Source organism: Tamandua tetradactyla, chromosome 8, assembly GCF_023851605.1.
Source record: "Tamandua tetradactyla isolate mTamTet1 chromosome 8, mTamTet1.pri, whole genome shotgun sequence".
Classification (NCBI taxonomy): Eukaryota; Metazoa; Chordata; class Mammalia; order Pilosa; family Myrmecophagidae; genus Tamandua; species Tamandua tetradactyla.
The window spans coordinates 6,361,301-6,374,794 of NC_135334.1; the positions used below are offsets into that span (position 1 = coordinate 6,361,301).

At 39.8% G+C, this 13,494-nt stretch overlaps 1 protein-coding gene across 6 annotated transcripts in view; it reads left to right on the plus strand.

The window, feature by feature from the left end:
* The window catches only part of PRDM10 (PR/SET domain 10), a 135,632-nt gene that overhangs the window by 81,910 nt on the left and 40,228 nt on the right, over window positions 1-13,494 (plus strand). For 3 of the 6 annotated variants that reach the window (XM_077112435.1, XM_077112434.1, XM_077112436.1), the window contains 5 exons: window positions 883-1,000; window positions 1,525-1,614; window positions 3,386-3,515; window positions 4,035-4,277; window positions 10,730-11,077. In XM_077112435.1, the coding sequence (XP_076968550.1) occupies window positions 883-1,000; window positions 1,525-1,614; window positions 3,386-3,515; window positions 4,035-4,277; window positions 10,730-11,077 (929 nt within the window). The remainder of the gene's footprint in view (window positions 1-882; window positions 1,001-1,524; window positions 1,615-3,385; window positions 3,516-4,034; window positions 4,278-10,729; window positions 11,078-13,494) is intronic. The other 3 variants (XM_077112438.1, XM_077112437.1, XM_077112439.1) reach the window with 3 other exon arrangements.

Sequence of the window (13,494 nt, forward strand, 5' to 3'; positions counted from 1 at the left end):
AAACAGAACATGTCCAGTGTTTAGAACCCCCCTGGCGCCCTCTTCCAATCCCTACCTGCCCCCAAGGGTGACCGATCTACTGACTTCCAGTACCACAGAGGACATAAGCCTATTCCGGAACCTTATATGAATGCAATGATAGGATTTGTCCACTTTTTGTATGTGTTGTTTTTGCCCAATAATATGTTTGTGAGACTTGTCCATAATGTTGTGCATGACTGGAATTTATTCCTCCTCATTGCTGTTTGGTATTCCATTGTATGGAGGTGTCATAATTTATCCATTTTATTGTAGATGGAAACTTGGGTTGTTCCAAATATTTGGCTATTGTGAAAAGTACCATCATGAATATTCTTTTAGTGAGCATATGTTTGCATTTCTGTTGGCTCTACATCTAGGAGTGGAATTCCTGGGTCATAGGCTATGCATATATTTGACTTTAGTAGATACTGCTGAGCATTTTGCTGAAGTGATTATACTGGGCATTGATTTTTAAGTTATTTGTGGTAACATATACCTGCAGATTATGAAACTTGGGACTGAATCTCAGGGTTGTTTGGATCTAGGTTTGCACTGTAGCACTCCCTGTCTTTTCACTGTGGTAAGGTTATGTGTGTGTGTGCACGTGCGTGTGCATCAGGGGGATGAGTGGGTGATAGAAAGGCATTTGTTCTTCTGGCATGACTATATCAGGTAAAAGATCCTTAAAGCCACCTCTCGGTCCAACTTTAGCTTTTGATTTTATGGCCATACAGTGACGCAGATGGCAGCGCTGTGTGCTCTGTCGGTGTGAGGGGCTCTCTGGCCGCAACAAGATGGGAGTGGTGGGGGCACTGGTGTCTGCTGTCATCAGCCTTTCTGCTTTCTCTCCTGTGGCTGCAGTTCTTCGAGAGCAGGAGAAGAATTGGCCCTGCTACGAATGTAACCGGCGATTCATAAGCTCCGAGCAATTGCAACAGCATCTCAATTCTCATGATGAGAAGCTAGATGTGTTTAGCAGGTATACATGAGGGGAAGGGTTCACAAACTTCATTTCCAAAAGGCCAGAGTCATTTCTGTGTTGTAAATCAAGGAATGTTTGCGTGTGCATGTGTCTAGACAGGTGAACAGGTGGGCTGTTGAGGAAATTGTCTAATCTGTCATTTCCTTTTCTTTTTCCATGTTGCTCTTTCCCAGCATAACTAATACCCGGCAATGGGAGATCCTTTCACCTTAGTTGAGTCTTTCTTAACTAGAGATTCTGAATTAGGGATTCTTGAGAGAGTGTACACCTTTAGAATAATCTGCATCTGTGATTTTCAGACTATTTTTTAGCAGTGGTATTCCTTTACCATTCTAAATCATATAGCTAATTCCAATATGTAAAAAAGGTAGGTGAGGGGAGAGTTGTAATGGAGGGGGTAGGCAGGGGCCAGATCAAATGGGGTCTTACAGGTAAATGGTAGGAAATTCGGGTTTTATTCTAAGTGTGATGGGAAGTCTTTAGATCAGAGAGTATTGTGATGTCAATTATGCTTTTAAAAGATCACTCTGGATAAAAATAAAAGCATCGCCTCAGCTTGTATTGGAGCCAGAGCGAAATCAGGGAGTCCAGTCAGAAGCTGTTCAGTCCAGGTGAGGAGCGAGGGTGCTCTGAAATTGGGCAGTCCCGATGGGACCGATGCGGGGTGGCTGACGTTTATTGGGTTGGAGAAGGGAGGAGATGACGTGAAATGGCATCCTGGAAAGGTACAGCATGCATGCCCGCAGCACGAAGAGCCCCTTTGAGGATCACGGGCGTGGAATGGATGTGAGACCACCAGCTTGGCTGCTCCATGTCCTCCAGCCACACTCAGCCACAAGGGAGCGGGGCAGCAGGCGCAGAGAATTGGGTCAGGCAGGTTGTGGTTTTGCCAGGTGCGTACAACAGAGCAAGAATAATGAAATAACAGTGGGGATGGGCATGGAGGGCATATACCAGGGAGTGATTATAACGACTGATCATGGACTCTAAGAAGGAGGAGAGAGAAAACATCAGGGGAGTTAGGGGGCTGTAAATAGTGACATAATGATTTGATTGGAGATCCTAGGGAGCTTGAAGGGATGCCAAGTCATGGGACTAGAGGGAGTGTGCTAGAAAGTTAGGAGATGGGGGGAGGGGGATGTTTGGAATTAGGGCAACTGAGGTTCTGCATTTATTGATGATGACAAGATCTTGGGTATGACTAAGGGAATTAGTATCCGAAGTGGGTTGGAAGACAGAATTACATTGTCACTCCCTCCTGTTTAGGATACCCCTTAACTCTGTTCACAGCTCTATTATAGCACTTTTTGGATTCTGTTACGGTTTTTGGTTTATATGTCTGCTGTTCCTACTAGCCTCGAGGGTAAAAACTATTCCACATACCTTTTATTTTAGATGTGATAATGGTATTGTGACTATATTAAGAAAAGAGGGAGACCTTATATTTTGAAGACACATACTGAAATATTTACAGATGAAATGATAGCTGAGATTTCTAATGGGTATGTGGGTGGGCAAATTGTGGGGATGTAAATGGAACAAGGCTACCACATGGAGTAATGGGTACATGGAGCTCATTAAGCTGTTTACTACATTTGCCTAGGTTCAGAAATTTCCATAATAAAGAAACTTCTAGCAGTTCCTGGAAAAAATATATACTTTTTGTTAAGTTGTTAAATCGATGAGTGGAAGAATAAATCATTTCCTGATTAATTACACACACACACATGAGCGCACACACATGTCTTCTAAAAGAGGTTTTCATACATGCTTTCCGAGTCCCTTTTCTTAAGGAATTTTGTATGTTAGAAAACCCCTTTAAAGGGAATAAAATGTATTTGGGGTTTACTGGGCATGTTAGGGGTAGTTGAAATAGACATTTCGCTTTGACCTTCTAGAAACTGATAGTACAATAAGAAAGTTCTTTTGCCTATAGCCGCATTTTTGGGAAGACATAGGCGGTGATGTCAGAGAAAGAGAGGAAGCCCCGAATCTTGTCCAAGAAGGTATCTCATGGGAACATACTGTAAGGCTTTGCGAGTTGCATCTTGTCTGCTTTTCTCACATAATTTCAGCAATGTGTTCATGCTTTCAGAATTTTCAGGAGCAAGATGTTGTCAGTGCTGTGAATTTTTATAGCTCTTTTCTTCTCAATAATTTAAGACAACACTTTGAGCTATATAGAGGGCAAAGTTGAGAAATTTAGAAGTCCTATAGTAGCAAAACCATACTTTCTTTCCATTAGAGAAAAGAATCAGGGCAAGTAATAAAGTTAGAGGAAACCAAGCTATCTGAGGTCATTTAGAGAAAATTTGTTAAAGAGTGTGAGGTAGAAATCACATAAAAATTATGACTCTTTGTAACCCACTCTCTTATCCCCAGAACGAGAGGCAGAGGTAGGGGACGAGGCAAGAGGCGATTTGGTCCTGGTCGACGGCCAGGGCGTCCCCCCAAATTTATTCGCTTGGAAATAACCAGTGAAAATGGAGACAAGTGTGACGATGGAACACAGGTACCTAGCTAATGGGAAAGAACTGCTTCCTGAACTCACTTAGAGGATAGAAAGGCACTATTACTATATTTAAATATAAACAAACAGTCCTGTCAACTTAGGGTTCTGCTGCCTATGAGAGTGTGTTTAAAGGCAAGCAATAAAGTATTTTCAAATGCTACTTAAAACAGAAATTCAGCTTTGCTGCCCTTAAAGTTTTGAAGTTGAACAGAAATATTGGGGGGGGGGGGCTTTATGTTTAATTTGTTTAAACAAATAACAATTATGATGATATTCCAAAAGCATTGTACCACAGCCTTTTTCTCATGAAGTGGTCCGGAATATCTCATTGTTTTTTGCATTCTGTGCATATCTATCTAATTAACTCTCCCAGAAGGAGAATTTTTTTTTTCTGAGCTTTCTGAACTTAATCGTTTAATAGGCAGCAGTTCTAAATCTCATCCGACAGTCCTTCAAGAATGAATCTCTCTCTATATTAGGTAGGGAAGTAATTGCTGGCTATATGATTTCCAATTCCAGGACTTGCTACATTTTCCCAGCAAGGAACAGTTTGATGAGGCTGAACCAGCTCCACTGAATGGCCTGGATCAGCCGGAACAGGCTGCGCTCCCAATCCCGCCGCTGCCCCAGGAAACCCAGGCCTCTCTGGAACATGAGCCGGAAACCCACCCCCTGCACCTGCAGCCGCAGCACGAAGAGAGCGTGGTGCCCACCCAGAGCACCTTGACGGCCGATGACATGCGCAGAGCCAAACGCATCCGAGTAAGTCCTTTCCCAATCATCTCTCTCCCACCAGCCAGCTTCATAGGTGCTGTGCTTTCTAACCTGTTTACTGTCCACTCCGAAATCTTGCATCTGGCCTGTTTCGTGCTTGATCCCCTTATTTTGGAAGAAAGTAGCTTTGTGTCTGTGGCAGGTAGTGGTGACCGTTCCCAGATTTGGTCCATTTAGCAATGACACAGAAGCCTGGACTTGGGCAGCTCTTGGACTAGGATATGTAGGATAGCTCTCTGGTTTCCTAAGCTCATAGACTGGAAATGGAAAAATAGTACTTGTAGTTATAATAGTTATTTATTCCTTAAGCCAGGCTGTTCTGTGCCAGTAACTTCATAGCTCTCAAGTGAATTTGGGGTAACTGAATTTCGTTATCTATGTTTGCCAAGAGATACTGGGCAGTGTCATTACTTGTCAATGCAAAGGGCCTGTAAGTGGATCGGCAGATAAACTTGCACACCCAGAGATGACTTTGAAGACAAGCTCTAGGTTTGGGAGTTGGACCAACGTCTTGTTTTGCACCCCGTGCCTTGACTTTAGACCATGCTGCTGCAGGCTTCTAGGACTTCAGTTCATGAGCACTTTTTCTTATTTTATAGACAGAATTTGCATCTGAGTTAGGAATGGCAGGGGCTGTACATGGAAAGATATGGTATTATGGGATAAATGCCTGTGCTGACAATTTGAATCCTGAAAACAGTTATGTGAAACCCATGCTGTGGCAGCTGGGAAAATAAAGATTTTCACTAGCACATTACGTATAAGTGAAAGAGACTGTGTGATTTCCCACCCTTTGCAACTTCTAGATGGACGTTTGTTTTAGCTTCTGATTCTTTTGGTTTTCTTATTCACTGACAGGCTAGAAGGGACCTTGAAAAAGAGTCTAGTCCATGCCTTCATGTAGAAATATATTTAAACATTCGTAGTCATGTAATAGCTTTGAAGGACTCTTAACAATTCTGAGGCTCAATAGCCTTTAATGAGGATCCTGAAATCAAAACATATTAAATCGGTTTCCAAGAGAAATGAATATACATTAAAAAGGATATGTTACCATACTCAAGTATAGACCAGAAAGGCGAAAGGTTGTGAACGAATGCCTTCCCATCTGTCATTCTCCTTTATTTCCCAATCTACATTTCTGTCTTGCCCAATTACTGTCTTTTCTGCTTTGATCATTCTGGTTTTTTAAAACAGTTCTGGAGAAATGCTTACTAGATTTATTTGTTTAATTTTTTTGCAAGGGAAAACTAAAGCCCACGTGTGCAGTGACATTGTGAATGCACAAGCACAATCTAGTATTGCGCTTGTATTCTTGAATGAGCTGGGCTGCTGGTTTCAGTACAGGTGCCCTGTGTCAAATCCAGAGCCGTGTACATGTGACTTTTGACGATCAGTCGTAGTTGGGCTATTTTTTTTTCCTGTCCTCACCCATTCTAAAAAGTAGGGCTATGTATTTCTTCATCTTTTCTCTCCAGATTGGTAATGACCAACTGAAGGGAAGTCTTCCAATCCAATTGGTAATGTAACTATTTTTCTCTCCTCTAATGCTGCCTGCTCAGTTGGAGCTGCAGGTAGGTTTGTTTCCTGTGTCTCACATAACAGAATGTCATTTAAGTGTTTGCCTGACCTGCTGTTCTTTGCAACCTGTACTTACTAAATCCTGGCGGAAACCATGTTTTGGTTGTCCCAGTAAATGCAAATTAATTATGAATAATAATAATTTATTTGCAAACAGAGGAGTCAGTAAACTGTGGGCCTCATATACAAAATGAAGGGATAGGACTAAGTGATCTCCAAGGTCCCTTCCAGCTCTAAGATAATTTAGAAGACTCAAGTATAGATTTAGCACTAAGCTTTGTTCTCTGAGGGATACAGTAGAATTTTCTCTAGCCTTGCTTTCTAGAAGCTTGCAATCTAATTAGGAAGACAATTCTACAAGACAGTTTACAATGAAGTGCTAAGTTTGAAAGCCTAATATAATTGCCCTAGGAAACTGGAAGAGTGAAAGGCCCAAGAGAAATGGTGGAGTCAGGGAACACCAGGAGTGAGGTGAAACTGAAACTGATTCTTGGACGAGAGATGGGAGTTAGATGGACAGGAAGCAGGGGGAATGTGTCAGAGGAGGGTAACCATGGCATCAAAGGTCCAGACATAGGCACGTGCACTTTATGGTTATGGGACAGTGAAAACACTAATTTGGTTGCAGTATGGGATGCCGGTTGAGTAGTGGAGAGAGAGATATTGGGCATGGCTAGCCCACAAAAGACTCTGAAAGCTAGGCAATAGAAAGGCCAGAGAAAAGATGCTAAAAACAACAACAAACAAGCACAATTTCCACCTGGTATCTGGGTCAAAAAAGCACGAATGGGGTGCATGGGTGGTTCAGTGGTAGAATGCTTGCCTTTCATGCGGGAGACCTGGGTTCAATTCCTGGACCCTGTACACCCCACCCCCACCCCCCAAAAGAATGCAAGTATGAATGTTGATCAATAACTTGGGTTCCTTTAGCTAGCAACATCAAATTTCAGAAACATTTAATGGTCTTTGTCTGCAAAGAATCTGTTGTCTCAGAACTCATTTCAGTGTGAGTTGATGAATCCCTTATCCTAGATTTAGCAACTATATGGTTTTGATGTTATTAGGGTATGGTGTAATCGACTAGCTGCAACTCAGAGATTGGGAGATGCGTTATCTCCATCTCTGTTGCTGCCACCATTTTTCATAATTTCTGCTGGAGACGTGGACCAGCCATGGCTCAGAACGACAGAATATACTTAAGAGTGGAAATAGCCAGCAAGTGGGTTGGGGGATGGGAATGGTTTCAGCCCTTCCACTACCTTGTAATTTGAGGATAAATTAGATCAGAGAAATGCAATCTAGTTCCTGAGCACATAGACAATGTTCAGGGCTCCATGGAAATTAAAAAGAGGATAAGAACAAGATTTGTTGATAGAAGTGAGAAAGTGGAGCCAGGTGGCTGCTCAGTTTAAATCAGGGTCTGAGGGCAGTCAGGCTAATCAGGAATGACAAGACTGATTAGCATAATGTACTAAAACGAGAGTGGGCTCTGACTTTGGCCCCTAAGCATAAATGGAACCCCAGCAGGGCCAAGATCAGTTGTCGTACATTGTATAAGTCCTTGGAAACTTGACCAGATTTGAATAAAGGAAATGATTCTTCCATGCCAAAAGCACTCCAAATTTTAACTCTTCTAACTGCAGGGTCGGGGTAGCATTTGCTTACCAGCAGTGTTTCCTTAGAGTTTTTTTTTCATTTTGTTTTGTTTTTTTAATTAGAGAAGTTGTGGGTTTACTGAACAATCATGTATAACATAGAGATTTGAAAGTAGCTGGAATAGTGAGAGGTTTTACACAAAACAAGTATCTCTCCAGAGAGAGTAAACAGATGAAGTGACTGCTAAAAAGAGTAATGAAATGAAAGAAAGCTGTGGCTGATTTGAAAAAAGTTTTATCCTTGAAGATCTCTCAAGATGCTATAAAAAAGACTTTGAAATAGTGCATTTTTTGTTTGTTTCCTATGAAATTCATTTAATTAATTCTCAAACTTGCATTGAATACTTCCTGCGAGCTTAATGATTTATTAATGCCCTAGATACAAAGGAGAATAAAGTATGTTTCACACCCCTGAGTGGCTCCAGTCAACTTTGGAAGGCAACACAATTACTTTATACCTACTTAAGATATACGCAGAAGCAGCTCTGAAACAGATGTTTTCTGTTATATTGGAACCATGTTCAGTATTTTCAGAGATTATTCACTTCATCAAATCAAAAATAATCTTGATTTTTCCTCTAAATGATTATTTCACATTAAATTTAGTTTGAAAGTTACTGCTTGTAGATAACTTGAAATGAGCAGTTTATACTACTGTTCTGTGTACTTTCCTTACCGCACAAATAATGCGCCAACCAGGGTCTCCCTCAATCCTTCAATTACTGTTCTCTCATAGCTACATTGGCACGCCCATTCACAGAAATATTTTTTTGAGGTTTTTTTTTTTTTTTTTCTCCCCATATAGCTAGCTGCCTAGAGCTTCCCCAGCAAGATATTTTGAGGAACTTATGAATGACTCCTCTATAGTATAACTAAAATATTGACTCTGTTTTCTGCGTGAAAAGTGATCCTGATGATCTGTTCTCGGTGGGGCATGAGCTGTTTTTCCCATAATGGTGATGAATTTGCTTTGAGTGCCCATATTTTCTCACTTAAATTCCCTTATAACAATTGCATGAGTTTACAAGATGGCTAATCATTAGCAAGGCAATCTGTGATTGAAAAAAAGAAGCAAACTCGACTGGTCTAGACAGGGAACAAGCAATAAGCTTCATTCTATGAGCATGGCATCCTAACCAGTGGAACTAACTAGTTATGTGGGAACTTGTCGTTTGTACTTTCTAAGTAGGGAATTATTAAATGTATGCATTTCATTTATGATGTGTGTTCCTTTATCATACCTCATGAAGAAACACATTCACATAAAAATTCCTCTTCTTCCATTGCCCTTTCAGGTCTTTTTAAATTGTGTTATAATCCGCATGTCATAAAATGCACGCTTTTAAAGTCTACAACTCAGAGGTTTTTAGTATCTTCTTAAATGTGTGCAGCCATCATCACTCTCTAATTCCAGGAGCATTTTCGTCGCCCCAAAGAGAAACCCAGTACCCGGCTAGCAGTCACTCCCTCACTCCCTCCACCTCTAGTCCCTGGAGACTACCACCCTTCAGTTCTTTTTATCTTCTTCTTTTTTTAAAAAACTATTTCTGTTGATAAATCTTAACATACAAACATTCTTAAATACAGACATTCCATATATAGTGTACTAGCAATGGCTCACAATATCATCACATAGTTGTGTATTCATCACCATGATCATTTTGCATCACTCCAAAAAAAGAAATAAAAAAGAGAAAAGAAAAAATTCATATATACCATACCATCTACCCCTCCCTCTCTTTGACCATTTGTATTTCAATCTACTCAATTTATTTTAACCTTTACTCCCCCTATCATTTGTTTGTTTTTATGCATATTTTTTACTCATCTGCCCAAACCCTCAATAAAAGGAGCATTAAGGTTTTCACAATCACACAGTCACATTATAAAAGCTGTATCATTATACAATCATCTTCAAGAAACAAGGCTACTGGAACTCAGCTCTGCAGTTTCAGATACTTCCCTCTAGCCACTCCAATAAACCATAAACTAAAAAGGGTTATCTATATAATGTGTAAGAATAACCTCCAGAATAACCTCTCGACTCTGTTGGAAATCTCTCAGCCACTGAAACTTCAGTTTGTCTCATTTCTCTCTTCCCCTTTTTGGTCAGGAAGGTTTTCTCAGTCCCTTGATGCTGAGTCCTATCTCATTCTGGGATTTCTGTCCCACGTTGCCAGGAAGATGTACACTCCTGGGGGTTGTCCCATGTTGGGGGGAGGACAGTGAGTTCACTTGCCGTGTCGGCTTAGGGAGAGTGGCGACATCTGAGCAGAAAAAGAGGTTTTCTGGGGTGACTCTTAGGCTTAATTTTAAGTAGGCTTAGCCTATCCTTGCAGGAATAAGTTTCATAGGGGCAAATCCCAAGATTATCATCTTCTTTTTTGCTAAACATTTTAATCAAGCTTCAAATTCTTTTTCTCAAGTACTTCTACAAGTACCATTTTGGCTGACTTGCTCCAGGCTCCCCCATGCCTGTGTGATTCACCCCAAAACTTTTCTTCCAAATCTTCCGTTTTTATCCTACCGTACTCTGGTGTTTGTTTTATTATACAAAGCTTCTATTAGAAACACCTTTCGAATGTTACTTAAGTCCTTTCAAAAGAAAATACATGTATAAATACGCTTTTTTCCCCTCTTCTCTCTTTCTTTCCCTTTATTGTTATTTTTTTGTAGCATTTTATTTTGAAATACTTTCAAATGTGCAGGACAGTTGCAAAAATAATACAGAATCCATCAGAGAACTCCAACATTTCCAGATCCACCAACTTTTCACATTTTGCCTGATTTGCCATATCATTCTATCTTTCCATCTATCCATCTGTCATCTGTCTATGTATTTATTTTCTTAACTTTTGGGGAGTATATTGTATATATCATGCTCCTTGAACACTTAAGTATTTCCACATACATTTTCTGAGGACAAAGATATTCAATTTTGTAACCACCTTCCATAACAAGTTCAAGCAACCCAATACTGATATTAAGCTTACAGTCAATACTCAGCTTCTAAGATGAGCTTCTTTGGGGATGACTTCACTTTAAATGTCTTCATCAGAAAAATCTTCTTTCAACAGTGTATCTTAGAGTTTAAATTTCTATGGAAAGTCTGTGATTGCAGGGATCATTCCTCTCTCTCTAAATGTGCAAGTCGTGCACACCTAATTTCCTCCCTAAATCATCATATTTGTGTGTGTCTTTCAGAACGCAGCTCTTCAGCATCTGTTTATTCGGAAATCTTTCCGGCCCTTTAAATGTTTGCAATGTGGGAAGGCCTTCCGTGAAAAGGACAAACTGGATCAACACTTGCGTTTCCATGGGCGGGAGGGGAACTGCCCTTTGACCTGTGACCTCTGTAACAAGGGCTTCATCAGCAGCACATCCTTGGAGAGCCACATGAAGCTCCATTCCGACCAGAAGACTTACTCTTGCATATTTTGCCCAGAATCCTTTGACCGCCTTGATTTGTTGAAAGATCACGTGGCTATTCATATCAATGATGGGTACTTCACCTGCCCAACTTGTAAAAAACGTTTCCCAGATTTTATCCAGGTGAGTGTCTCCCGCTGAGATTTCTGTATATTTCCTTCTTTTGGTAAAAGAAACTTTGATTTCTTGGAAATCTGAGACACCCTAGCACTTGCATTTTCATCCCTTCTTTTTTTTTTTAAATTGTGAAATATAACCTATGTACAAAGCAAAGAAAGGAAACAGCAATACTTTTCAAAGCACACTTCAGCAGCTGGTTACAGAATAGATTCCAGAGTTTGTCCTGGACTACCATCCCACCATCTCAGATTTTTCCTTCTAGCTGTTCCTAAACACTAAACACTGGAGGCTAGAAGGAATATCAATATGGTGATTCAGCAGTTGTACTCATTTGCCAAATCCTATTCTCTCTATTGTACCTTTTCCTTCTCCTTTGATCCTTCTCCCAATCTATAGGGATCTTTGGGTAATACCCGTCCTGACTTTTTCATGTTGAGAAGGAGTGTCCACACTGAAGGATAGGGGGATATAATTAATAATCTTGGAGAGGCTGCCCCCTCTGCATCCCTTCTTTGAAGCAACTTTACAGTCCAGAACAATATTTCTTCAATCAAACTACTTTTGATAAACAGGGTTGTTGTGACCCTTACTTGTCCAAATCAGACTTTGAAATGTAAACATTTAAATTATGTTGCAGGTAACAAACACCAGGTCTGATTTTAGTTTTAAGAAAACATTTCCTAATCCTTGCCAAACCCATTGCTCATGAAATGAGCATAAAGAGCTTATAGAGGGCATTCTCCCATTTTCTGCACTGGAAACCTCTCTTACCCATGCTTTGGCTGCCTGTCTTGTTTTACTAAGGTCATGGATTTTGTAAGGAAGCAGAAAGTAGGTATACAGTATACTTTCGTGTCAAGCCCCAGCTGTTTCCTCTGTCCTAGATTCTTTCCTGGAGCAAAGTGCGGGAAACTAAATTCCAAAATATTCATGATTTCCTTTGAACTTCAATTGATAATAGCTTATGTGCTAGACAATGAATAAGTAAATCTAAATATCCAGTAAAAGTACTCTTTTTTTTTTTTTTTTTTTTTTACCAAAAGGAGAGGAGATTAGGATTTAACCATAGTTCTGGTTTTATATGTTTATTGGTGCTGAAGCCCAGAATTAACCCTGGTTCTGTTAATGTAGGATCTTGAAAAGTTTTCCATTTCACACAAACAGCTAGAAAAGTTGCTTTAAGGCTGAATCTAAAGGCAAAAGAGACTCCCCAAAATAATGAAGCAAAATGTCTGGTAGAAATAACTTGATGTGATTCACTGTTTAGCTCCTATGCACAACTCTTCTTCATTGGATACTTATGTTTCAGAGAGTTCTGAGACAGTATACCTTGATTTAAGTTACCTAAAAATAAAGGAATAAGGTCCCAGTTAGGGAGAAATGACAACAGTGTTGTATTGCTGTCATAAATGGGAAGTGTTTTCTATTCACCTAACTCATGTCTTTAATTTTTCAGAATCTGATTTTACAGAAAGATATGGAAAGACCAATTACTAAAATGGGCTAAGTTCCTTCTATACATGTTGGAACCAGAAAAAAAGTGAGAAAGAATGATTTACATATTCTGTTTCTTTAGATGATTTTTAGCAAGATTCATTTAAACCCAAAGGAACTTTCCTTTTAATCTTTTTTCTGTTTTCTTTTTTTTTTGTAGATTTTTTTATTATATAATATAATATATAAACAAAGAAAAGAAAGGAAAAAGCAATAGTCTTCAAAGCACTTTTCAATAAGTAGTTACAGGACAGATCCTAGAGTTTGTCATGGGCTACCATACTTCTGTCTAGCTGCTTTAGAACATTGGAAGCTAGAAGGAATAAGTATTATTTTTATCACCACAATCAACTCTTTCTTTTTTGTGAAAAATAACATACTTACAAAAAAGCAATACATTTCAAAGTATATCACAACAATTAGTTGTAGAACAGATTTCAGAGTTTGGTATGGGTTACAATTCTACAACTTTAGGTTTTTATTTCTAGCTGCGCTAAAGTATTGGAGGTTAAAAGAAATATCAGTATAATGATTCAGCAATCATAATCGTTTGTTAAACCCTACCTTCTCTGTATAACTCCACCATCAATTTTGATCTTTCTCCTACTCTTTAGGGGTGTTTGGGCTATGGCCATTCTTTTTCATGTTGGAAGGGGCTGTCAGTAATATGGGGTAGGGGAATGGAACTAGTTGATGTTCTGGAAGGGCTGGCCCCTCTGCATTTCAGGACTTAACTGGTCCAGGGTCCCATCAGGAGGTCGTAGGTTTCTGGAAAGTTACTCTAGTGCCTGAAACCCTTGTGGAATCTTACATATTGCCCTGGGTGTTCTTTAGGATTGGCTGGAATGATTTTGGTTGGGGTTTGTCAAGTTATGATAGTATCAATGTCTAACTGAAGCTTGCATAAGAGTGACCTCCAGAGTAGC